General features: G+C 49.2%; 1 protein-coding gene across 1 annotated transcript in view; it reads right to left on the bottom strand.

Moving 5' to 3' along the window:
• Positions 1 to 329: 329 nt before the first annotated feature.
• Positions 330 to 25093, bottom strand: part of LOC119181105 (uncharacterized) — a 44018-nt gene continuing 19254 nt past the window's right edge. Inside the window, exons 2-5 of the mRNA XM_037432284.2 lie at positions 16113 to 16267; positions 11920 to 12002; positions 10215 to 10304; positions 330 to 561 (exon numbers count right to left, since the gene is read on the bottom strand). Of these exons, the coding sequence (XP_037288181.2) occupies positions 386 to 561; positions 10215 to 10304; positions 11920 to 12002; positions 16113 to 16267 (504 nt within the window). The 3' untranslated portion in view covers positions 330 to 385. The remainder of the gene's footprint in view (positions 562 to 10214; positions 10305 to 11919; positions 12003 to 16112; positions 16268 to 25093) is intronic.

The following is a 25093-nucleotide window of genomic DNA, read 5'->3' as shown; positions in this document are numbered from 1 at the left end:
AACACCAGAAGGACCGTGGTAATAATATGCTCGACGAAAGCGACAAACTGGTCTTGCTGAAAATGGTTGCGAGACCAATCACTGTTTGCCACAGCGAGCACAAAGCAAATATTACTATGATTACTTCATTAGGAAAACATACCGCACCCTACCCCTGACACCATCGGTGGTTTTCAGAGCAGTTTTGGTGGGCATGCACGTTCGCTGGGTGATAGGGCGATAAAGTAATCTGTTGATTTTCTTCTGCATCGATAATCGTGATAAATAAACATGAATTGCGTTCTTTTAGAAAAAAAAATTGCTAGCAAGTACACAATAAGGCTCACAGGTACGAGCAGGAAGGTGATATTTTATTGGTAAATATACTGCTGAGAATGCCCACTTTTTAGTGCTTATTATAGCCTTCATCGATTGCCTTTCGATCAATGAGAGCATCTTGATACTTGCAGTAAGGATGGTAGAGCGCAACCTTGGGTCCGGGGCAGTGGTGGCGATACAGAAGCATACAAAACGTGGGAATAGGGTAATCCAGCGCACTTTCAGTCATCATCAGTTGGCAACCTGCAACATTGTGTGATGACATATGACACTGATGAAAAGAATATCTACTTGAAAATTATGACTCAGTTCCATAGCTTTGGGTCCAATAGTGGAATTGGCGTAAAACAAGGTATAAAGGACTGCAACATAAATAGAAGTTGATCACTTAGTTTTCATTTCTTTTCTATTATACGTGCACGTATGGCCCAACCACGAAATTAACAACCTGGACGCTTATTTTGATGTTATACTTGGCGGGTCAAAACGCCTACCACTTGAAAATTTTTCGTATATTGCACGTTTATGGCTCTGCGAGATGGATTGGCGTTTGAGTTCATAGTCTTCACAATTACCGTGCTCCAACCGGCTAGGTGTCCTTTAAACGGAATAGCGGATGCATTAGTGAGCCTATTTTGGCAACGGATGTCTCCCCATTCGTGGTTGTTCAAACGGTTCATAAACAACCCGTGAACATTTAAGGAATGGGCGTGTCAATACAATATGGTGTTTTCTATTTTTTCGGCACCACTCATGACAGCAGCAGTCTGTTCAGGGGACGTCTTGAAAAAATAGCCTCTGCCTGAGCTCGTTGATGAGAGACAAGTTTGGGCACTGCTTTTGACCCTCCTTTCCAGCAGTAGCCCACGCACTCACCGGTGCTTCGCACGACTATAGTGCGCAATCAATAAATAGGCTTCACTTAGTCTTGCGTGCCTTTCTCTGTTCAAACGGAAAGAAATTCAGCATGTAGACGAAGATTGTTAAATTCTGTATGGTTCGCCACTTAGTGCTCACATTATTAGCGTGCTTTATACCAAAATAAATGGCGGGGACTTGAGGGAGCCTGTATGAAGGGTAGCGAAGGCGCAAAAAAACCCAATCTCTTGTCACTACAGCCAGAGTTTAGTGGCCTATGGGTCCTTATTATAGTTCGGTCTATCTGTCGCTCATTCTCGCTATAGAGGAATCTCGCAATCGCACGTGTAATAAAAAGTGAATTTAAACCGCAATTAAACAGCCGAGTAAGCCCTTTTGAAGGCTTTGGTGTGTCGGAATATTTTAGGTAGGCTGCTTACAAGCATTGGCAACCAGTAAAAAAAAAACGCGTCGTGTCGTAAAGACGAGCTGCGCTATCCTCGTCGGTGCTTTGTACAACATATTGTCACGCAGCAAAGGACGACGCAGTTGTCTATAAGGAAAGCAAGTTTATTGGAGCGAACTTGTGCTCCCCTAACAACTGAAAGAATACACAGGCGGCGAAGCAGCGGCCGGCAAAACGACGTGCACGCTAGTGAGCGTCGGCGATCGAATGTCGCGGCATTGGCTGTGCGGGAATTTATATCCCTCGGCGCGAGGGTTTCTCGAATAGTCGAATTGTATCGAGAACGCTGTGATAGCGTTTGTTTGAAACGCTGTTTGTTCGGAACGCTCGAAACGCTGTTCGATAGCGTTTTTTCGAAACGCTGTGATAGCGTTTGTTCGAAACGCTGTAAAAACAGTGATAGCACAGGCCGGCGCAGCCAGGCCGAAAAAACAAAACACAAATAAACAAACCCAATGCATGGTTCGCGGCATTATCCCCCCTCTAAGAGTGCATCGACCCGATGCTAACATAAGGGACAGTTCAAACAAATTAAAATAAAAGTTCGTCATCGTCCGTAGAAAGGTTTTAAGCGAACCACATGGACGACTTCGGGCCGCGTGCGTCATCGTGATGTACGGGAGTCACCATCGGGGATCACTTCGTACGTTAGTTCGCCAACACGTCGTAAAATCCTGTAGGGTCCGAAATAGCATCGTAGAAGTTTCTCACTGAGTCCACGTCGTCGAATGGGAGTCCAAACCCACACACGATCTCCAGGATTGTACTCGGCGTCTCGGCGTCGGAGATTGTAGCGTCCGGCATCCACCAGTTGCTGGTCCGTTATACGAACTCGAGCGAGCTGGCGGGCCTCCTCCGCACGTTGGAGGTATCCTTGGACGTCGGCGTTGAGGTCATCGTCTTCTACGTGCGGAAGCATGGCGTCGAGCATCGCAGTCAGCCGTCTTCCGTAGACGAGCTCGAACGGTGTCATCTGCGTGGTTTATTGGATAGCCGTGTTGTACGCAAATGTGACGTACGGGAGGACTTCGTCCCACGTCTTATGTTCAACGTCGACGTACATAGACAGCATATCCGCGATTGTCTTATTCAGCCGTTCCGTTAGTCCGTTCGTTTGGGGGTGGTACGCCGTCGTTCTTCGGTGATCTGTGTTGCTGTAGCGTAAGATTCCTTGCATGAGCTCCGCAGTGAAGGTCATTCCGCGGTCCGTGATTAGGACCACAGGGGCTCCATGTCGCAGCACAACTTGGTTAATAAAAAACTTTGCAACTTCTTGTGCAGTTCCCCTTGAAAGAGCGGTGGTCTCTGCGTAGCGCGTCATGTAGTCTGTCGCTACGACAATCCATTTGTTCGCGAATTGGTATGTAGAGAACGGGCCCAGAAGGTCCATTCCGATCTGTTGGAAGGGCCTCGTTGGGACGGCGATCGGCTGCAGAAGTCCGGCGGGTCTCGTCGGTGGTGTTTTTCGTCGCTGGCAGTCACGGCAGCTCCAGACGTAGTGGGTGACATCGGATGTAAGGCGGGGCCAGAAGTATTTCGCTTTGATTCTTGTAATCGTGCGAGCTGTTCCGAGATGTCCGGAAGACGGGTCGTCGTGGCCCGCTTCCAAAATTTCGTCACGAAGGTCTGCGGGGATGACAAGTAGATACTTCATTCTCGTTTCGGGGTTGAAATTCTTCTTCACTAGGATGGAGTTTTTGAGTCTGAACGCTGGTAAGTTGCGCTTGAACGCCCTATGCATGGCGACGTTGCGTCCTCCGAGGTAGTCAATCATGGCGCAGAGGTCAGGGTCGGCACGCTGCCAGGCGGCTAGGTCGCTCTCTGTCACGACTCCGAAGAACGCACTGTCTTCATCGGAGTCCTGTGGTGGTGGGTCGACGGGGGCGTGGGACAGGCAGTCGGCATCGGAGTGTTTCCTGCCGGATTTGTAGAATATTGTAACGTCGAACTCTTGCAGGCGCAAGCTCCACCACCCAAGACGGCCAGAGGGGTCCTTCAAATTGGCGAGCCAACACAGCGCATGATGGTCTGTCACAACCTTAAACGGTCTACCATAGACGTATGGGCGAAATTTCGAAATGGCCCATATGATAGCCAGGCACTATTTCTCGGAGGCAGAGTAGTTTCTCTCCTCCTTCGACAGACCACGGCTTGCATAGGCGATTACCTTTTCGTAACCGCTTTGCTTTTGGACGAGGACGGCACCCAAACCGATATCACTGGCGTCCGTGTGCATTTCTGTTTCGGCGTTTTCGTCGGAATGAGCGAGCACGGGCGGGTTTTGCAGGCGTTGTTGCAACTCGCAGAATGCCTTTTCTTGGTCGTTTTCCCAGCTGGAAGGGGTGCTTTCTTTCGTCAGGCGCGTGAGTGGCTCTGCAATGCGTGCGAAGTTTCCGACGAAGCGCCGGTAGTATGCGCACAGTACGAGAAACCTTCGCACACCCTTCTTATTTTTCGGCCTTGGGAAGTTCGCAATGGCTGATGTTTTTGCCGGGTCAGGTAGGACTCTCGCGGCGTTCACGACGTGACCCAAGACTTGAGTTCCTCGTACGCGAAACGGCACTTCTCAGGCTTCAGCGTTAACACCGACGTACGAATGGCCTCGAGTACAGATTTCAACCTTGTGAGGTGTTCGTCGAAAGTCCGGGCGAATACGACAACGTCGTCGAGGTATACGAGGCAAGTGTGCCACTTCAGGTTTGCTAGCACAATGTCCATGACTCTCTGAAACGTTGCGGGCGCCGTGCACAGCGCAAACGGCATCACCTTGAACTCGTATAGACCGTACGGGTTTATAAATGCAGTCTTCTCTCGGTCTCTCTCGTCCACTTCAATTTGCCAGTAGCCGGTCTTCAGATCCATGGATGAGAAGTACTTGGCGTAAGAGAGGTGGTCGAGGGCGTCGTCGATTCATAGCAGTGGCACACGTCCTTTTTGGTGATTTTGTTTAGTCTCCGGTAGTCAACGCAGAATCTTAAAGTGCCATCTTTTTTCTTCACGAGTACAACCGGCGCAGCCCACGGACTTTTCGATGGCTGTATTATGTCGTCGCTGAGCATGTCATCTACTTGAGTCCGGATGGCTTCGCGCTCGTGTGAAGAAACGCGGTACGGTGACTGTCTGGTAGGTCCGGCTCTATCTTCGGTTATTATCCGGTGCTTCGCCAAAGGTGTCTGACGTAACTTCAAGTTCGAGGAAAAAAATTGCCCGCAGCTTCCCTCGGGGGAACACTGAGGAGGATGCGGAGCATATAATTGGTTAACGGGGTGTTAAAGTGCGACTTACTTGGGTCGATGGCTAAATTGGTAAACGTGGTTGTGAAATGGGGTGTTAAATTGTGACTTACTTCGGTCGCTGGCTAAATTGGTTAACGTGGTTGTAGGAGGGTTGTTAAATGAGTGAACACGTACGACACGTATCCCGTTTTCGAAAGTCCGGGTCCTCTTGTCGACGCTTACGTTTCAAAGCGGCCGAATCCGGTGCTGCTGATCGACGCTGACGTCTCTCAGCGGCTTCACGTTCTCTAAGTTGAGCATCTTCCGCTCGACGCCGACGTTTACGTTCGGCGTCGCGAGCTCTTCTCCCCGCTGCCTTGTCTTTGGACGACGACTTGGTTGCGGTTCCGCCAACACTTTGGCCGGCGCTGGTCGAAGGGACGTCGATCATTGCGACCTCGGACGTCGACGCGCCGTACAAACCAACCGACGAGCGGCAACTGAGCGAGCGAGCACCGACCTTGAGTATATATACAGCGCGACGGCGCATGCACTGTCAGCTGTCGAATGTTCGAGAAGGGGGAGAAGCGCAACGGCGCATGCGCGCGCGTCAGCTGCCGATGTTCTCGAAGCGCAACGGCGCATGCGCGCGCGTCCGCTGCCGATGTTCTTGAAGCGTGACGGCGCATGCGCGCTACATTATACAGCTAGCGAATGTTCGTGAAGAGGAGAAGCGCACGCGGTGTGTAGAGGAGGAAGGGTGCACAGATGGTGGAGGAGTGAAGCGCGCGCGGTGTGTAGAGGAGGAAGGGATGCACAGATGGTGGAAGAAGGAGGAGGAAGCTTGCGGACGGCGCCGCACTACAAGCCCCGAGTATTAGATGCTCCGCATCTAAAACACTCGCTGTAGCGACGGAGCAACTCCAGTAATCTGTCCCGATTTTCTTGCGACAGCGCCGGGTTCACGTCGAAAGGATGTGGCAGCCTGGAAGCATCTGCACGTGCGCGTTCAAAGGTGGCGACCGCGATCACTTGACTCGCTTCTTGCGTTTCTTCGAGGAACGCAATCGCAGCGCCCTTGTTTAGGTGTTGGTACTCCTCGGTGAAATTGGGGACCAAAACGTGGGATCTGCGTTGCTTAAACCGCGCAATGCCTCTTGCGACAGACACACCGCGGTCTAGAAGCAACCTTTGGTCAGTCTCCACGATAGCGTCGACGTCAGGAGCAGCACCTTCACAATAGACGGCGATCATCAAGCTTGCGCGGGGTGGCAGGGTGACGTGATCGTCGGCGATCCTTACAGCAGCACGGTGTCCGAGGTTCGGCTGCGGCGTCGTGGAGTGATTGGAAGAAAACGTTATCGACCTGGTCTGCAGATCAATTATTGCGCCATTGTCCGCAAAAAGTCTATTCCGAGAATGACGTCGCGGGAGCAGTTAGGCAAAATGACGAACTGCGAAGGGTACGTAGTGCCGTCTATGGTGACGCGCGATGTGCACATTCCACTTGGGGTCACGAGGTGGCCTCCTGCTGTGCGTATGTGCGGACCGTCCCATCTGGTCGTAATTTTATTTAGCTTGGACGCGAATGACCCGCTCAAGATCGAGTAGTCGGCTCCCGTGTCGATGAGGACGACTACGTCAAGGCCGTCAATGGGCAACTGGACGTCGGATGCCGCTTTCCTCGAATTTCGGGTGCGTCGGGGCGTCGTATCGCAGCTTGCGCGTGTTGATGTTCGGGCACTATGCGTCGTCATCGTCGTCTTCTCAGCGGCAGGCTTCGTCATTTCGGCTACGCGTCGCACCACGTAGCTGTCGTCGTTTTCGGGGGTCTCGTCAGGGTGTCGTCCGGTCGTCGGGATGAGGGCATGTCGTGAATCACGGTCTTGCGTCGTTGGAGGGTTTTCATTTTCTCGCCGTTGTGCAACTTCATCTCCAGAAGTTGCTGCTTTTAGTTTCCCCCTAGTGGGCTGGGGGCCTTCCACGGGCGAAGTCAGCATTGCTGCGACGGTTGGGGGATTGGTACGGGTAGGGTGACGGCGAACGGTTGAAACGAGATGGTCCATGGCTGGTGTTCGACAGGTATTCTTCAAATGGGCGCTGGCCGGCTCGCGGGCGGGGTGCGTCGACGGAGAACCCACGCAAACCCAGCCTCTTGTACGGGCAGCGGCGGTAGACGTGGTCGGCTTCTCCACAGTAGTACCACAGTGGACGATTATCTGGCGTTCGCCACACCTCGGTCTTCCTGGGCGCCTGGTTTCGGGTTACAGGGGGTCGGGCGGGCAACATTGGGCGGCGGTACGGCGGGGCCTCTTGATAACGGGTTGGGACGGGTCGGGGTCGACGAGCAGCAGCGGAGTAGGTCATCGCTTGTGGTTCGTAAGATGCTTCCGACGGCATAGAATTTCCCAGTGCTTGCTGAACCTCCTCGCGGACGACGTCAGTGAGGGAGGCGACTTGGGGCTGTGGCGTTGCTGGGAACAATGTCCTCAGTTCCTCGCGAACGATGGCGCGGATGGTCTCCCGCAAGTCTTCCGTCACCAATCCAGGGGCGTTTACCGGGTTCACCGAAAGGGTGTTGAGTGGTCTATCGTATTGCCGCGAACGCATATACAAGGTCCTCTCGACCATCGAAGCCTCGGTGACGAACTCAGCGATGGTTTTAGGGGGTTGCGGATGAGTCCAGCGAAGAGCTCTTGTTTAACTCCCCGCATCAGAAAGCGCACCTTCTTCTCCTCTGCCATTTTGGGGTCAGCTCTCCGGAACAGCATCTTTATCTCCTCAGCGAACAGTACAACACCTTCGTTAGGGTGTTGCATTCGCGTCTCCAACAAAAGGGCGGCTCGTTATTTCCGCACAACCGTAGCGAATGTTTTGAGGAATTCGCTCTTAAAGACAGTCCAGTCGGTTAGGGAGCCTTCATGGTTCTCAAACCACGTTCGAGCTGCATCCTCCAAATAGAACAAGACATGACGAAAGTTTCTTCGTCATCCCACCTGTTAAAGATGCGGATGCGCTCCAGCTTCTCCAGCCACTCTTACGGGTCTTCGCCAGGAGATCCTCGGAATGATGGGGGCTCACGAGGTTGTTGCAGAACGACGGGAGGGTTGGTAGCACTGGTCATGGTGCCTGCGTTGATCATCGTGGTTTTTACGTCTTCTTTCCTCTTTTTATCCGGGAGCAGTCCAAACTCTGGCTGAAGGCCTTGCTTTCGGCGGCTGACATGAGTTGGGCGTGCTTGTCGTGTTGGGCTTGCTTGTCGGCTTGGCAATGGCTTAGGGTTCATGTACCCCGCACCTCCACCAGATGTCACGCAACAAAGGACGACGCAGTTGTCTATAAAAAAAAACAAGTTTATTGGAGCGAACCTGTGCTCCCCTAACAACTGAAAGAATACACAGGCGGCGAAGCAGCGGCCGGCAAAACGACGTGCACGCTAATGAGCGTCGGCGATCGAATGTCATGGCATCGGCTGTGCGGGAATTTATATCTCTCGGCGCGAGGGTTGCTCGAATAGTCGAATTGTATCGAGAACGCTGTGATAGCGTTTGTTCGAAATGCTGTTTGTTCGGAACGCTCGAAACACTGTTCGATAGCGTTTGTTCGAAACGCTGTAACAACAGTGATAGCACAGGCCGGCGCAGCCAGGCTGAAAAAACAAAACACAAATAAACAAACGCAATGCATGGTTCGCGGCAATATTACTTACGCAATGGGATACAGGCGTCCAGCGGCTGTACTCCTCGTCGCAGAGCGCAAGTGCCCTTTAGCTTATATTTATGAAAATGAAGCATTGACTGCGTCTTTCAATTTTTACAATTAGTTTTCAGCTACGTCACGGGACTACTGAACGCATACACGTTTACAACATATTTACTCATTGAAAAATAAACTCTGCAGTAATCTGCACTCGTTATTCATACGTAACCGTTACGGACGTCTCATTAAGCGCTTTTGTGGTAAAATATTTCCTTTGTTGAAGCAGCGACCTGAGTGATACAGCGTATATTTTGTGTTTGAAAATAGATGTTTGCATTTACAATACTGCACTCAGCCATAACTGGTGCAAACTACAGTTTGTTAACTCTAGAAGTCTTTGCTTATTTGGAAACTGTCCATTAGGAACCTGGCAGTGCAATTCGCCAGGTCGACAAATAGAATGACCAGTTTTTCTGAGAATGTCACTCAGTTGCAGCGTGTAAGATGAACGAAAAAAATTCGTTCAGTTAAGAGAGAGATAATAAGACGAAAGGCGGGTGATATTGTGCTAAGACATGGGCGTAGCCATCACACTCACATATCTAGATACCCACAAGGCGCGTTTCGTCGTAGACGTCACCGTGGCAATTTACATACTTAAGGCTGGTGCACAGCGGCGACTTGCAGCGGTTGCGCGACCATTCGTGACTGGCGACTTAAAAGCGACTGATGTTCGCACCGGCGGAGGCTGCATGCGAGCGAGCGGAAGTCGCAAAACTGGAGAGTCACGTCCGCATCTCGTTATGAGCGAGAACTCTGAAGACCGGCGCCGATCAGCTGATCGCCGCCAGCTGAGGGAATGGAGCGAACCAAGCGCGCCGCATTTATTGTTTTCGCTGGTTCTCGCACAGCGTTGAAAAAAACAAACAAAGAAAGAACAAAAATTGAGGATCGCTGATTGGTTCCAGAAGCTTTGCGACTGCAGTCCTGCGACTGAAAAATCGGTCAGGAAGCGACTAGCCAAAAGCAGTCGCTTTGCGACCGTTTGTGACCGTTCACGACTGCTTGCGACCAGTCGCAAATGGTCGCGCGACCACTGCTATTCGCTGGTTTGCACAGGTCTTTAGTGAAGCTTGCGGGAACATCATCCCACGTGTAATACAATGTACTGTACGTGTGAGTGAATCGACAATAACCGCCATAACGAAAAGAAAACGCACTGGCCATCTCCGTCACTCGAGAGTCTCATGGGAGGATGGGGGGAGGGGTGTTGGTGGCGAGGAAGTGGTTTGAGCTGCTTTGAGCGGCCGGACTGTCGCGCGTGCCTGATCTTGACAGAGACTAACACATGGCTGATACACTAGTATGTGCTCTCTTCCAAATGCTGTTTGCGTTGAAATGATAGGCAGCATGAAGCTGGCTCATAGTTTCCTGCAGCGACCGCGTCTCCATACGCCGATGTTTCGTAGAGTCCTATGAGGTTTGTAGCGGCAGAAGTAAGTTGCTAGCTTCGTATAACACTACATTTTATAGATATTGCATTCATTGCTTTGCCCTTGCGATGAAACAGTAGTTTCTTGGCTTTTACTGCATTGCCTATGGCTCTTGAAAACAACCCACAGCTTAATAACATGCATGAAATACACAAACACACATACCTTTTCCATAATGTTCGATTCTTTCAACCAGAATTAGACACCTTCTGAAGGGATCAATGTACATAAGCTTGCGCACGGCGGGATGAAAACCTGTAGTACCCCCAGAAAAGAACACAATTTGATCACTTCTTTGTCTACATAGGTGGATAGCATGTACACTTGCATTGAAAAGGGAAGAAACAGGGCAGTTCAGTACACTATGTTTTTGAACTAATGAAGGCTTAAAATATGAAATGAGACATGCGCTTGTATTCTCGATTGAAGGAACTCAGGAGTATCTTCAGTATACGAGGCGGTAATTTTCTGCTCTTCCAACTTGAAGACTTTTCTTTCATGCTGTATATTTGAAAGCACGCGAAAGAAGTTCGGTAGCTTGAATCTGCAGCATGCGATCCTTTACCAGAATGCAATGCGACAGTATACAATGATTCAATGTTTATGTTTTCAAACATTCGTAGAGCACTCGATTTGGCGGCGGCAGTCATGGCCTAATTCACCAGCTATGGCCGCATGCGCATATATATATATATATATATTGCGCACATGTGGCTACACCCACCAGCAGTCACGTCATGTGTGTGAATCCTTTGACACTCGTTTATTGAATGTTGTGCCACCTGTTAGTAACTGAGCATAATTATATCGAATACTAACAGTATTAGGAATTCATAGTCTATGTGGTTGCCATGCGCAAAATGTGCAATATGAATCTGGCGAAGAACATTCATGTTAATGATTGTCGGTGGCATAACTCATTCAGAAGCAAGAAAAAAAACATAAAAAAACGTAGATAGTAGATAGGTAGTGCAACTTATACAGAGAGATAACAGAGTGGGAGTCCTGTGCGGTTGTCTGGCACGACCCCTACCACGATATATGTGGACGCCTAATTGAAGAAAAAAACAAATCACCCAACGGCCTTTTGATCTAAGATGCGCCCAAGACGATTAGCAGACTGCATGCGCAATGTTGTCCATTGTATACCGTTGTCATGTGGTCGAGCGTACGTCAGGCAGAATGGCCACTGCTTGCATGAAGGACCCGACAAACACTAATAGGACGTCAATACCACTGTATCTGACCATTTAAGTGAGACTTCCAATATTATGAATGAAATCTACACTTTCAAAGTACGGATGTGGTTGGCCACTCATTCGACAGAATGATAACATTTGTAATTAAAGATTTATGCATGAAAAAACACGATGACGCATGTGTAAGAAAAGTGTGGCTATCCCTGACGAAGAAAGAAAAGCTGTTTTTCATTTGTGTAGATAGATAAGTAAGCCCTTCTAATAGGAGGTGGCAAGTGCACGGCACTGATGAACGGTGCTTTATTTTTCGTATGGGTGTTATATATTTCGTGAACTGCTGCCAATGTAATCTGTTGTCAATCAGCGCTCATACTTGCAACTGTCTCGTTTTCCTGTTTGTTCGTTGTGAATTGGTGTTAGTAGTGCCACTATATGTACAGCCTCAAAATGAAAAGTGGTAGTCGGATTTGTGGAAGCGCGTGGCCGCTGGTGCAAGGTGCACCACCCACGAGGGCCGATGAAAGCAAGCCATTGCATTATAATATAACGTGAGGAGGGGAACACTTCTGTAGCCCAATTACTGTCATTGCGAAAGAAGGCCCAGTATTCAGCGCTGTATTAGCGGTGTTTCAACTGTGAAAGCAAGAATACATCACAGAAGATGGACTTACGTGGGTGTAGTTTGTAGATTACTGCGTTATCTCTCTTGTGCAATCCAGTTCTTAAAGAAATGAACAGGCTCTTGGATTCTACCCTGTTGGTAAATCAAGCACAGAAAACACTTCCTAAGTAAAAAAGGCAAATGTTTCATTCATAATAGTATGACTAAAAACTTGTATTTTTGTTCGTTCAGTGTGATGGTTTATGCAGGCAAACTTGTTATAATTCTCTAAAGAACTCAATCGTACATTCTGGAGCTGGAATGTATCACGGAACTATATGCTTTGCGTCTATTGGAGTCATTAGGTTTTCTTTTATTTACAACTTCTTCTTGTACTTACTACCAGCCTATTTTGATGGCCTGAAGCTGGACAGGAGGCATATATACACATCGCAACACAAGCTCGAAGCCTAAATAGGTAAGGTGTCATTTCCATAGAAACGAGATCCGCATTGAAGAAGCATGTTGGGAGCTAGGTTCATAGACTAAGTGTTTATAGTTCGAGAATCCTCTAAAAGACTGTTATCTTATTCACGACAAAGTCAGGTACCTCCGCATAGTGGCGGGTGCACTTCCGATGTTGGGGGTCATGCAATGTCCCGCTACCGAGAAAGGGCAAGGCTAACTACCCGTAGGCGAAGGAAATTAGTTCAAGGAGGATGGAAGTAACTGTGTGGTATTCTTGCCAAGTTGCACCAATCCTCCGAGACAATGACCACTGGTACTTGACTCCCAGGAGGAAGCAGCAAACGTTGGCGATTTCCCCCCTCCCTTCTTCACGAGCCAGAAATGCTAGAAGCTTTAAAAAAAGCTCGAAGGAAGGGAGCAGTTAAATTTTCAAGATAGGCTGCAGTCACGTGAAAACAAAGTAGTCTCTTTTTTTGTCATAGGCAACTTCCCGTCCACCCCTCTTTTGTCAAGAGTGCCAGATATGCGCGAAGGAAGGAAAAAGTAAGTGTTTATTATAAACTGCTATCACGCGGAAGCAAAGAAGAGTCCCTTCTTTGTCACAAGCATTAATCTTGAAGGTTTTTAATGAGGCGAAAATGCTGTAGGCCCGTGGTGTGCTCAGATATGGGTGCACGTTAAAGAACCCCCGTTAGTCGAAATTTCCGGAGCCCTCCACTACGGCGTCTCTCATAATCATATAGCGGTTTTGGGACGTGAACTCCACATATCAATCAATCAATCAATCAATCAATCAATCAATCAATCAATTAATCAATATCCAAGGTTTTCACAAAACGCGCAATCACATAAACACGGCCTTTGTAGGAAAGAGTAAACAGATGCCTTATAGGTTGGCGTCTCAAAAAGGCGGGCTGGCTGCGTTCTTTTCGAAAAACTAACCCCATTGCGTGAGCAGCCAACACGCGGCGGTGCCTTGCTGGGTGCCGATAAACTCGCCTGGAATGTGTAGCATGGAAGGTCCACCAAAGATCTACCGCACACTGGCTCCGAGCTCATTATCGATTTCTGTTTCTATTCGTTGTAATACAAGAAACAGCTTTTTATTTTCTGCTCTGCACTGTCACTGAACCATGGCGGTCAATAACAGATTCAGTCGTCGGTGGATATGCTCGATTGAGACGTAGCATTGGCCTATTTTACGTCATGGTGTAATTAAATCAGGTGCCGACTATAGTCTCGTCAAGGCAGAAAAACGTGAGCTTTACAATTGCTGACTTCGGTGAGTAGTTGTGCTCAGAGGGCAATGGTACCGGTAAGCGTACGTAAATACCATTATTTCGGCCGTGATGCCTCGAAGAAGGGTGGCCTCAGACCACTTTGCTCAGTGGTTGACGCACGTGCAAAGATGCTGGAAAGCTTAGCAGTGAAGGAGGTTTCTTAAAGTCAAAACACGTGATCAAAATGTGGCTTAAAGACTTAATGGCTGGGCGAGTCCTTGTCTTGACATGTCCAGCCTAACATGTCCTCCTCTAGCTTCGAAAAATGTTATTTCTGACTCCAGGAAGCGGTCCGTAATGAGCATCTTTGTCATTCCGATAACACGATGGCTTAGACCGTTGAGGGAATCCAATTTAGACCAGTGAAATTTGTTGGGTATGAACAGCCTGTTATGTGCACAAATAGACAGTAAGGCCTAATATTCAATACCATGCTACGCGTTGTATGTGTTATGCGAAAGAAAATGCGTGCAAAGCCTTCATACTGCCGCTTCTAAAACAGAGATAAAAGGCACCGGCCAGCTCTGCCAGGTGAAGAAGCATGAAGGAGGGCTGGGGGGATGCAGTTCTGGGGCAACAGCAAATTTTTATTTAAAGGGGTGTGGTCTTGTCCGTCGGCGTGCCTGCTATCTCGATTGAGATAAATTGACGGCTGTTAAGGTCGGAAGGAAGGTCGCTGGGGGATACGAGAACAAAAACAGGTTTATGGCACTATTTACACATATTTACAGCAAAGAAAGGTCAGTGGTTTCACAAACCACGAGCGTGGTGGTTGAACCGTTACATGGTTCAGAGCGACGTCCAGCCCTCTGCGGTGTCGTTTTAAGCCCTGTCGGGCTTCTCCTCTCCGAGTGGAACACCAATAACACACACATAACAGGTGAGAGGGATGAGCATGCACGGTCCACGTGAACGTCTAATATTCAGTCGTGAACACTGCACTGCAAGGAGGCGCCAGCAGGGCTCTTGCTCGTCGTGTGTGTGCCGCCAGTCGAGAGGTCCCACGGTCCTGACAGCATACCTCAAAGGGTCCGCCGATTGGTTCGCTCAATTAGCGGGGTGATTTGCGGTGGCCGCCGCGGTCTCTTCATGGAAGATGCTTTCTTTGTTGTCCTCTATGGAACAGTTTACGATGTCGTGGCGACACGACGTCTCATCCTCCGGCTAGCACGGACAATGCCTGACGAGCATAGGCAGCCGGCCGGTCGTCTACTTGATTGGGGATTGAAAAGAGCGCCGCTCTCCTGTCAGCTCTGGCGCCGGTCACGCCAGCTCCCCGTCGCCCGATGAGTCGCCGAGGGCATCAGTCACCGCTTCTGCTCGAAGAGACGAGAAAAGGGTCCGTAGTTGAAAGTCAGGAACTCGCCTTCGCTTGTCTCATGGTCTGGGTAATTACTCAAATCATCGACAGCGTCTGGCAGACTGGGGGCCGAAGGGATTGAGAGCCTCTCCAGTGGACCGGCTTACGCACCATGGCGTCTGCTCAGATGAATTTCCAGGCCTAACTTAACACGGCTCATATGAACGCTCGTGGAGTGTTCTAACACTTACTTCGATACGAAGCACCAGAAAGGATGAAAAGCACTTCGCTCTGCAGTAGTCGCTCATGTCAGCATTTTGTAGAGCTGCGCCAAATCAGACCCTGCTCTAGTTATCAGCTTGCCTCAGTAAGTACGACATTCTCAATTGTTGTTGTCGCATTTGTTCTTTTGGCCTTTCGTCGAAACTGTGACGTTTCTTTCTAAAAAATTGCAGCTAGGCAGTTTCGAGGAAAATGCTCAAGGCGATGTAGCTTAACTTTCGTGCAGCAAAATCTGTTTTGGAAAGATCCAGCCAGCTGCCGTGGTTCAACAAAGTCATCGAGGCATTTACTGTACGTGAATTTTCCACATTTGTAGAGGCAGCGAAGCGGTACGTGAAAGCTCGTGGAAGCCAATTGGAGTCAATATAACCTACGTGTGGCATGATTAGTTTTTATCGCGTTTGTTCAAATGAAGTGACATGATTGGCAGAATAAAGCACGCATAAATTGTTCATTTTGTTGCTTGGAGCTTCGAGCATAACGTCGTTTTCTATTCACTTGTCACTATCATCTTAAGCCCACGAACCTGCAATTACCACGTAAAACTTGGTGCACGCCCTGTTTTCATATCCAAATACCGATACCTCTTTTATTAGTTTCATTTGATGGCAATCGTGGTCCGTGCACTCTTCGTTTTCCACTTTTTATTGCAGTTGTTTATTCTTGGTTTTAATATGGTCCTAATACTTTCGGGCTCAGAGGCACGACAGTAACGAGACCATACAACGTCAGTTGCTCTATACCCGAAGCAGTGCGGGATTTTCCGAGGAAGCATCACAAAGAAGTAAGCGCGTAGAAGTGCGTCATTTAATTATTCCCCTCGAGTAATATGTCGTCTGCTTTTATATACATTCAAACGTGAGTTCCCTAGTTGAAATCTGTATAGCTGTTTTATGCTATCAGAATTTCACGAATGCAACATAAATTACTTACGGTGGACCACCGATTCCTCCGAGGTGCGCTCGCAGAGCGACTACAATCTTGTCATGGCTGAGAGCTGCCGTCTTTATTGCCGAATGGCACCGATTTGGGGTGGTGATATTGTAGTTCCGGGAAACAATGTACATTCTTTCTGTTATGCTGGTCATCTGAAATGGCACAGAAACTGTTGATATCAGCTTTAAATGACTATGAGACTCCATGCCAATCACCTTGTTAAGACTATCCTAGTGTTAATTGCATCGTTAGACGTGCAGGGCTGGTCCAAATTTCTCAGGTGACTATCCCATCTATTCCTTTAACAGTGAAACAAAGAAAGTTCTGACTCCCCCGCCTCCCCCCTGTACTTAGGGTAATGATGACAAAGCGCTATGGATTAGACTACAGTTGTTCAAGCTTTTGTACTTGCTGCTGTCCTTAATAGAAAATCTACGAGCAAAACTTTCGCACAAAGCATTGATTCTTGAGTAGTACTTGAATCATCGAAAAACGAGTGCGTGCTGTTCAGTTCTTAGCCTAAATGCTGCTCAGCTCAACTTAAGCCGTGATTACCTTTGGTAACGAAGAAAGAATAAAAAAAAGGAAGAGCCTGGAACCTGTGGCACACACCGACGCTGCGGAATCGGCGAAGAACCGGGTAGTTCTAACGAAATGCTGTTGATATGTAAACGCATATCTTTCTAACTAATGAGAGGGTAGAATAATAAAATGTAAATAAGTGAAATTGACTATTAGTAATATCGAATATAGAAAATGCAGTAGAATATTTAAGCAACAATAAAAAAATGAATAAAGAAAGCAGTTTGGAAACAAGTTATTTATCGGTAATAAAATCTTCTCCAGTCTGAAACTCTTTGAAACTCCTGCAAAGCATTGGCAACTTTCACGTCACTGAATCCTACAGATGAAGCCACGAAAGAAAGTACATTTGGAGTGTGTAACTCCAATCGTACTTGACGGAAGATGGCATAAAATGTAATTTTGCGTAATGGGCGTATCTTGTACAATATTGTCACGGGGTCGTGACGTGGCCGAAGACAAGAAACTTCGTGTTGGGATTTAACTGTTCATTTGGGCGAACCTGTGCCCGGTAAAGGGAAAGTCTAATTACAGCAGCAGTCTTGCACAGATAGCACTCTCGGACTGATAGCGGCGAACGCAGCGTCGGCCTTCGATCAACAACTGACAAGCGGCGAAGCGCGTCGGCATTTATACCCTTGCCATCGAATGTTCTAGCGTTATCGCTGGTGGTGGCGTAGGTTCCAGAACAATCTGTACCATTCGCACAGTGGGCTTGATCTTGTCGAAATGATCTACTACAGTCCGGAACCTTCTCGAAACCTGCAGGCGCGGTTTGCGCCGAGAATCGTGTGGTGTTTCGGAACGATAACAAAAACTTGGGAAATGGAACGTGGCATTGCCCCCCTCTGAAAAAAAAGGCATCGCCCCGATGCTTTAACTAAAGATGAAGGTACAATAATAATGCAAGAAAGTACAATGAATAAATTACAATACAACAATAATACAAAAAACACTTTTTCAGTTTGTTGACGTGCATGAAACGGCTTGAGGCGCGCGACATGGACGACTTCAGGTCGCGATCGGCGTCGTTGAGAGTTCGTGATGCCGTCGGGGACAACCTCGTAATCAAGTGGGCCGAGACGTCGAACCACCTTGTATGGTCCGAAGTACCGTCGCAAAAGCTTTTCACTTAGTCCACGTCGGCGTATCGGCGTCCACACCCAAACACGTTCACCGGGCTGGTATTCCACGAAGCGTCGTCGAAGGTTGTAACGGTGGCTGTCAGTCGTCTGTTGATTCTTGATACGGAGACGCGCAAGTTGTCGGGCTTCTTCGGCGCGTTGAAGGTACTCGCTCACATCGAGGTTTTCTTCGTCGGTGACGTTGGGTAACATGGCATCGAGCGTCGTTGTCGGGCTCCTTCCGTAGACCAATTTGTATGGTGATATCTGCGTCGTCTCCTGCACCGCCGTGTTGTATGCGAAGGTCACATACGGAAGAATGGCGTCCCACGTCTTGTGTTCGACATCGACGTACATTGACAGCATGTCGGCGATCGTCTTGTTAAGCCGCTCGGTGAGGCCGATCGACGCTGTCGTCCGGCGGTGGTTTGTTTGGCTGTATGCCAAGATCGCTTGAGTTAAGTCGGCAGTGAATGCCGTTGCTCTTTCGGTGATAAGGACCTCCGGGGCGCCGTGACGTAGGACGATATTTTCGACGAAGATTTTAGCTACCTCGGATGCACTGCCTTTTGGCAGGGCTTTTGTCTCGGCGTAGCGGGTGAGGTAGTCGGTAGCTACCACGATCCACTTGTTTCCGAAAGCCGACGTCGGGAACGGCCCCAGTAGGTACATACCAATCTGCTGGAAAGGTCAGCAAGGTGGAGCAATTGGCTGCAGAAGTCCCGCTGGACTTGTCGGCGGTGTCTTGCGTCGCTGGCAGTCCCGGCATGTCCTCACATAACGAGTGACGTCGGTGGTAAGACGTGGCCAGTAGTACCTTTCTTGTATCCTCGCGAGCGTGCGGGAAACACCGAGGTGCCCTGCCGTCGGATCGTCGTGCAGGGCCTGCAGGAGTTCTGGTCGCAGAGCTGAAGGCACCACAAGGAGGTACTTAGCTCGAAGCGGTGAAAAGTTTTTCTTTTGTAGAAGACCGTTCCGTAGAAAGAACGACGCAAGTGCGCGCTTGAATACCTTCGGGACTTCGGTGGTCCTGCCTTCGAGGTATTCTATTAGGGCCTTAAGTTCCGGGTCGGCCCGCTGTCGTCCAGCGAAGTCGTCGGTAGTTATCGTTCCCAAGAAGTAGTCGTCATCCGGGTCGTCGGGTAGCGGTTGGTCGACAGGCGCACGAGAGAGACAGTCAGCGTCGGAGTGTTTTTTTCCGGACTTGTAAATGACAGTAATGTCATATTCTTGAAGTCTCAGGCTCCATCGTGCGAGGCGACCTGAAGGGTCCTTCAAGGTGGCTAGCCAACACAAGGCGTGGTGGTCGCTCACAACTTTGAAGGGCCTGCCGTAGAGGTAGGGGCGAAATTTCGACGTAGCCCAGATGATGGCGAGGCACTCCTTTTCTGTTGTGGAATAATTTGCTTCTGCTTTGGATAGCGATCGGCTGGCGTAACTAATAACCCTTTCAAGTCTGTCAGCCCTCTGCACAAGAACGGCGCCAAGACCTACGCTGCTTGCGTCAGTATGTATTTCTGTCTCGGCGAATTCGTCGAAATGGGCAAGTAACGAAGGCATCTGGAGGCGATGTTTAAGCTCCTGGAAAGCGTGTTCCTGTGGCGTTTCCCACTTGAACTCCGCGTCGGCCTTGGTAAGGATAGTGAGAGGATCGGCGATGCGGGCGAAGTTTTTCACGAACCGCCTATAATAGGCGCACAGGCCCAGAAATCGGCGCACGGCCTTCTTGTCAGTGGGCGGCGGGAAGTCGGCGATGGCGGCTGTTTTCCGTGGATCGGGACGAACTCCAGACTTGCTGATAACGTGCCCCAGAAACAAGAGCTCCTCATACGCAAATCTGCACTTTTCTGGCTTCAGTGTGAGTCCGGACGTCTTGATGGCTTGAAGTACAGCTTTAAGGCGCCAAGATGCTCATCGAAACTCGAGGAAAACACGACGACGTCGTCCAAGTACACAAGGCAAGTCTGCCACTTCAATCCTGCCAGTACTGTATCCATAACCCGTTGAAAAGTTGCAGGCGCTGAGCAAAGGCCGAAGGGCATCACCTTAAACTCGAAGAGGCCGTCCGGTGTTTTAAACGCCGTCTTCTCTCGGTCTCTTTCGTCGACTTCGATTTGCCAATAGCCAGTCTTGAGATCCATTGCCGAGAAGTACTTGGCGTTATGGAGCCGATCAAGTGCGTCGTCTATTCGTGGGAGAAGATACACGTCCTTTCTTGTGATTTTGTTCAGGCGGCGATAATCGACGCAGAAACGTAGGGTCCCATCCTTTTTCTTCACTAACACCACGGGGGATGCCCACGGACTCTTGGACGGCTGGATAATGTCATCTCGCAGCATTTCATCAACTTGTCTCTTCATGGCCTCACGTTCTCGCGTCGAAACCCTGTACGGACTCTGACGGAGTGGTCTGGCATTTTATTCGGTTATAATTCGATGTTTCGTGATTGGGGTCTGCCGAATTTTCGATGACGATGAAAAGCAATCTTCGTATTGCAGGAGCAGGGCCTTGAGCTGTTCTTGCTTATCGTTCGAAAGTCTGGGACTGACGTCGAAAGCTATGGGAGGGGCTTGGTTCTTCTGAGCAGGTTCCGCAGAATCGGCGAGGGCGAAAGCACTGGTGGCTTCGACAATTTCTTCGATGTATGTGACCGTTGTTCCTTTGTTCACATGTTTGTACTCATTGCTGAAATTCGTGAGCATAACCGTTGCTTTGCCTCCCCGCAGCTCTGCAATTCCTCTTGCGACGCAAATATTTCGGGTGACCAACAGATGCTGACTGCCTTCAACGACGCCTTCCAAGCCAGGTGATTTAGGAGCGCTGACTGAAATAATGACGCTTGAGCGAGGCGGAATGGTGACTTGTTCTTCCAGCACATTCAAGGCATGGTGTCCTGACGGCGTGCTCGGCGGTAGTGCTTCTTCTGTGGATAACGTTATCGACCTTGTTTTTAGGTTGATGACAGCACCATGGAGGCATAAGAAGTCCATGCCAAGGATGACATCTCTCGAGCAACGCTGTAGGACTACGAAGTCTGTAGGATCAATACGGCCGTTAAAGGTGACTCTCGCTGTGCAGATTCCTGCAGGCGTTACGAGATGACCTCCGGCTGTGCGGATTTCAGGGCCTTTCCAAGCTGTCCTAACTTTCTTTAACTTTGCGGCGAACGACCCACTGATGACAGAATAGTCGGCTCCAGTATCGACGAGAGCAGTCACACTGTGGCCGTCGATAAGAACGTCGAGGTCGCTAGTTCGCCGTCTCGCATTACAGTTAGGGCGTGGCGTCGGGTCACGGCTGCGTCGGCTTGTTCCGCTGCTTCCATGTTGCGTCGTCCGGCCACCTTCGGTAAGTGAGCTTTTGCCTTCAGGGCTTTGCCTGATTGGTGTTGTGTTCAAAAAGCTCCGTCGCGGCGGCGTCGTCGTCGGAGGATCTTCGGTAGTTCGTCGCACAGCAACCGCACCTCCATCGGTTGCTGCCCTTAGTTTCCCGGATACGGGCTAGGAGACCGGGCCCGCGTTGGGCCAGAGTACTGCCGGAGGTGTGGTGACATGCGGCAGCTGGGCGACGGCGAACGGGAAGGAGTTCGTGGTGTCCATTGAGTTCCTGCCAGGTAGTCGGCGATGTCACGTGGCCGATCTCCTGGCTGCGGACGCGGTGCATTGACGGCGAAGCCACGCAGTCCCATCTGTCGGTACTGGCAACGGCGGTATGTGTGCCCGGCCTCGCCGCAGTGGTAGCAGAGCGGGCGGTTGTCAGGTGCACGCCAAACGTCCGTTTTCCTCGGTGCACTGCGCTGGCCCGCTGGGGAACGGTAGGACCTCGGTGGGGGTGGTGGCGGCGGTGGCGTCTGGCGACGGAAGTGCGACGGGGCGGCGTTTTGGCGTGGACGGGGAGGAGCGTTGTGGCGCACTGCAGCGGCGTAGCTCATAGTTTCTGGCTCGGGCGGCGGTGTTTCGGGAATTCGAAGCGATTGCCGGACTTCTTCTCGCACAATGTCGGCGATCGAATCCACTTGAGGCTGCGCCGAAGGCAACAGTTTGCGCAGCTCTTCCCGCACGATCGCTCGGATCGTTTCACGCAGGTCGTCGGAGTCACTGGCTTAAGCAGCAGTGCATTCTGGAGTCAGGCGACGATTATACTGTCTGGTGCGCATGTCCAGCGTTTTTTCGATGGTGGTCACCTTGGACAGAAATTCTTGGACGGTGTTCGGTGGATTCCTCATTAGTCCCGCGAAGAGCTCCTGTTTGACCCCTCGCATGAGGAAACGAACTTTCTTTTCCTCAGGCATATCTGGGTCAGCGTGACGGAATAGGCGGGTCTTCTCCTCTGTGAAAATTCCAACCTTTTCATTTGGTAGCTGAACCCGGGTCTCGAGTAGAGCAGCGGCCCTCTCTTTGTGAGCGATGCTCGCGAACGTTTGCAGAAATGCGCCGCAGACGACATCCCACGTTCGAAGCGTGGACTCCCTATTCTCTAGCCAGGTCCTTGCGGTGTCTTCCAGGTAGAAATACACACGACGGAGCTTTTATTCGTTGTCCCAGTGGTTGAGGGCGGCCACACGGTCGTATGTTTCTAGCCAGGTTTCCGGGTCTTCAAACGATGAGCCACGGAACGTTGGTGGTTCCCTGGGTTGATGAAGGACGATCGCGGGCTGGGACGCTCCGGTTGTCATTCTCGCTGCAGTCGAGGTCATGGTCTTGGTCTTCCGCGCCTTGTCTTGTAGAAGGCCGTACTCTGGTGGGAGACCTTGCTGTCGGCGGCTCGTTCGCTGCTCTTGGTTGGCGTCGGTGTCTTCTCCGCGACGGGGGCTGGGTTCACGGCTTGACGGGGGCGTCCGGTACATGAACGAAGCAGCACCTCCACCAGATGTCACGGGGTCGTGACGTGGCCGAAGACAGGAAACTTCGTGTTGGGATTTACCTGTTTTTTTGGGCGAACCTGTGCCCGGTAAAGGGAAAGTCTAATTACAGCAGCAGTCTTGCACAGATAGCAGTCTCGGACTGATAGCGGCGAACGCAGCGTCGGCCTTCGATCAACAACTGACAAGCGGCGAAGCGCGTCGGCATTTATACCCTTGCCGCCGAATGTTCTAGCGTTATCGCTGGCGGTGGCGTAGGTTCGAGAACAATCTGTACCATTCGCACAGTGGGCGTGATCTTGTCGAAATGATCTACTACAGTCCGGAACCTTCTCGAAACCTGCAGGCGCGGTTTGCGCCGAGAATCGTGTGGTGTTTCGGAACGATAACAAAAACTTGGGAAATGGAACGTGGCAATATATTAGATAATGGTCTGTTGTCTCAAAGACTCCACAAAACCAACAGTTAGGGGAAGCAGCCACACCAGCTCTGTGTAGATAAAAAATAAGATAAGAAGTTTGACACCGCAGCCCAGTGATTGCGACTTCAACTGCACGCGTGTGACATACTTTACTATTCCAACGATGATTTAGGTTGAAAATTCCAATTTGTTCATTACATGAACGGCAAAAAAAAATCCTTCTAGCATCATTTTTCTCCTAAATCTAGCCCCTACAATGAATTTAGATGCTGGTAATGTGTGAGTGACTGGGCCATTTAACGATAGCCTAGCTAACGCATTCGCAATTTTATTGAAAAAAGTTTCGTATGCCTTGGTATCCAAACCAATTTAATCAAAAGTATATACGATGGAACTAATAATTTGAAAGTAGGTTTGAAAGTAGGGTTGAAAGTAAATGTTTAAACTTTCAATGAGAGAAAAACGTATTAACAGAGAATCAGTTAAAATATGGCCCAACTAGTCGATGCTCTTAATTTGCGGAGAGCTAAAATTATCGCGAAACATTCTGTGACAAGTATGGGTGCAAAATTTTGAATGCATAGACAAAATCCCTAATAGACAAACTAGGGGAGAATACTCCTAGACGACAATTTTCTTCTTTTTACGAGGCATCCGTCGTAATGACTGTCTTTATTTGTGACTGAACCAGAGAATCATCCAGAGTAGAATTTATAAGGTGGTGCGACATTAGTTTTGATTGCTTTCGAAAAATTTCGTCAAATTGTATTTTGATAGAACTTTTGCTAATACTGATTGAAGATACGTCACTAATATGGACACTTCCTGTATGCTTATTATCTCAGAAATGCTGTATTATCTTGCCCTTCCTGCTTTGGCCTCTGGCCAGCAGTATTTGTAAATAAATAAATAAATAAATAAATAAAAGCTTTGCGTATGCAGAACTTGAGGCATGTGAAATCTCGTCCAAGATGAAAAAAGATGAAAAATCCCAAGAAAAAAACGTTTATCTAGTTCAAGATAAACTGCATGTTGACAAAGAAGTTTTTGTTTGGAACGAAACGGCGAACGAACGTAGAAAAATCACTCAAAAGAAACGGCATACGCATGCAGTGAACGCAGAAGGTGTTCTGAGCAATGCTCATGAAGGTAGTGATAATGGAAGCGCATGACACATGAACAACCAACGTGTAGGACTACTAAATATAAACGCTCGTAGTATTACAAACAAAACTGAGCATCTTGAAGCTATACTTCTGGCACATGATCCTCACCTAGTTGTCCTTACCGAGAGGCGGCTTCATACTTTCGTCAGTGATGATGATGTGGTGCTGCCGGGTTTCAAAATTTTCCGGAAGGACAGGGCAACTAGGGGGGTGGTGTGGCAGTTATTCTGAAAGACTGCATAAAAGCTACGTTGCTATCTGACGTGCTCGATCTCGAGTGCTTGTGTTTAAATGTGACACTTGGCTGCCAGAATTTCGTGTTGTACGCAGCCTACCGGGCTCCTGATGCAACAAGCGATTATCCGACAAAGCTGCATGCGCACATGCTACAATTAATCGAGAGAAAACTAATATTGGCAGGAGACTTCAATCTTCCAGGTATTGACTGGGAAAGATTAGAAGCAGGCTCTGACTCTGTCAATATTTCTTGTATGTTTGATATTATGATTGACCACAATCTTGTGCAAGTTGTGGTTGAACCCACGCGTGTTACAGAGTCTACATCTTCATTGCTTGATTTGGTATTTTTACACCGATCAATTGCTCAGTGCGACGTGTCCCTAATTCCTGGCATATCAGACCACAGTTCGATTAGTGTTTCGTTCCCCTTGAATATAAACTGTTCTGGGGATGTGAATACCACAAAAGCTGCTAAAAACTTTGCGCACGCTCAAGATTCGCGTATTTTTGAGTTTTTGGATGATCACGTGGCTGAGTTTTGTGGTGACAATCTGGAACACCTTTGGGAAAAATTCAAGAACATC

The sequence above is a fragment of the Rhipicephalus microplus genome, unplaced genomic scaffold (genome assembly GCF_043290135.1).
Source record: "Rhipicephalus microplus isolate Deutch F79 unplaced genomic scaffold, USDA_Rmic scaffold_24, whole genome shotgun sequence".
Lineage (NCBI taxonomy): Eukaryota > Metazoa > Arthropoda > Arachnida > Ixodida > Ixodidae > Rhipicephalus > Rhipicephalus microplus.
Note: the sequence above shows the minus strand (reverse complement) of the source record. Positions and strands in the feature narration are given on the sequence as shown.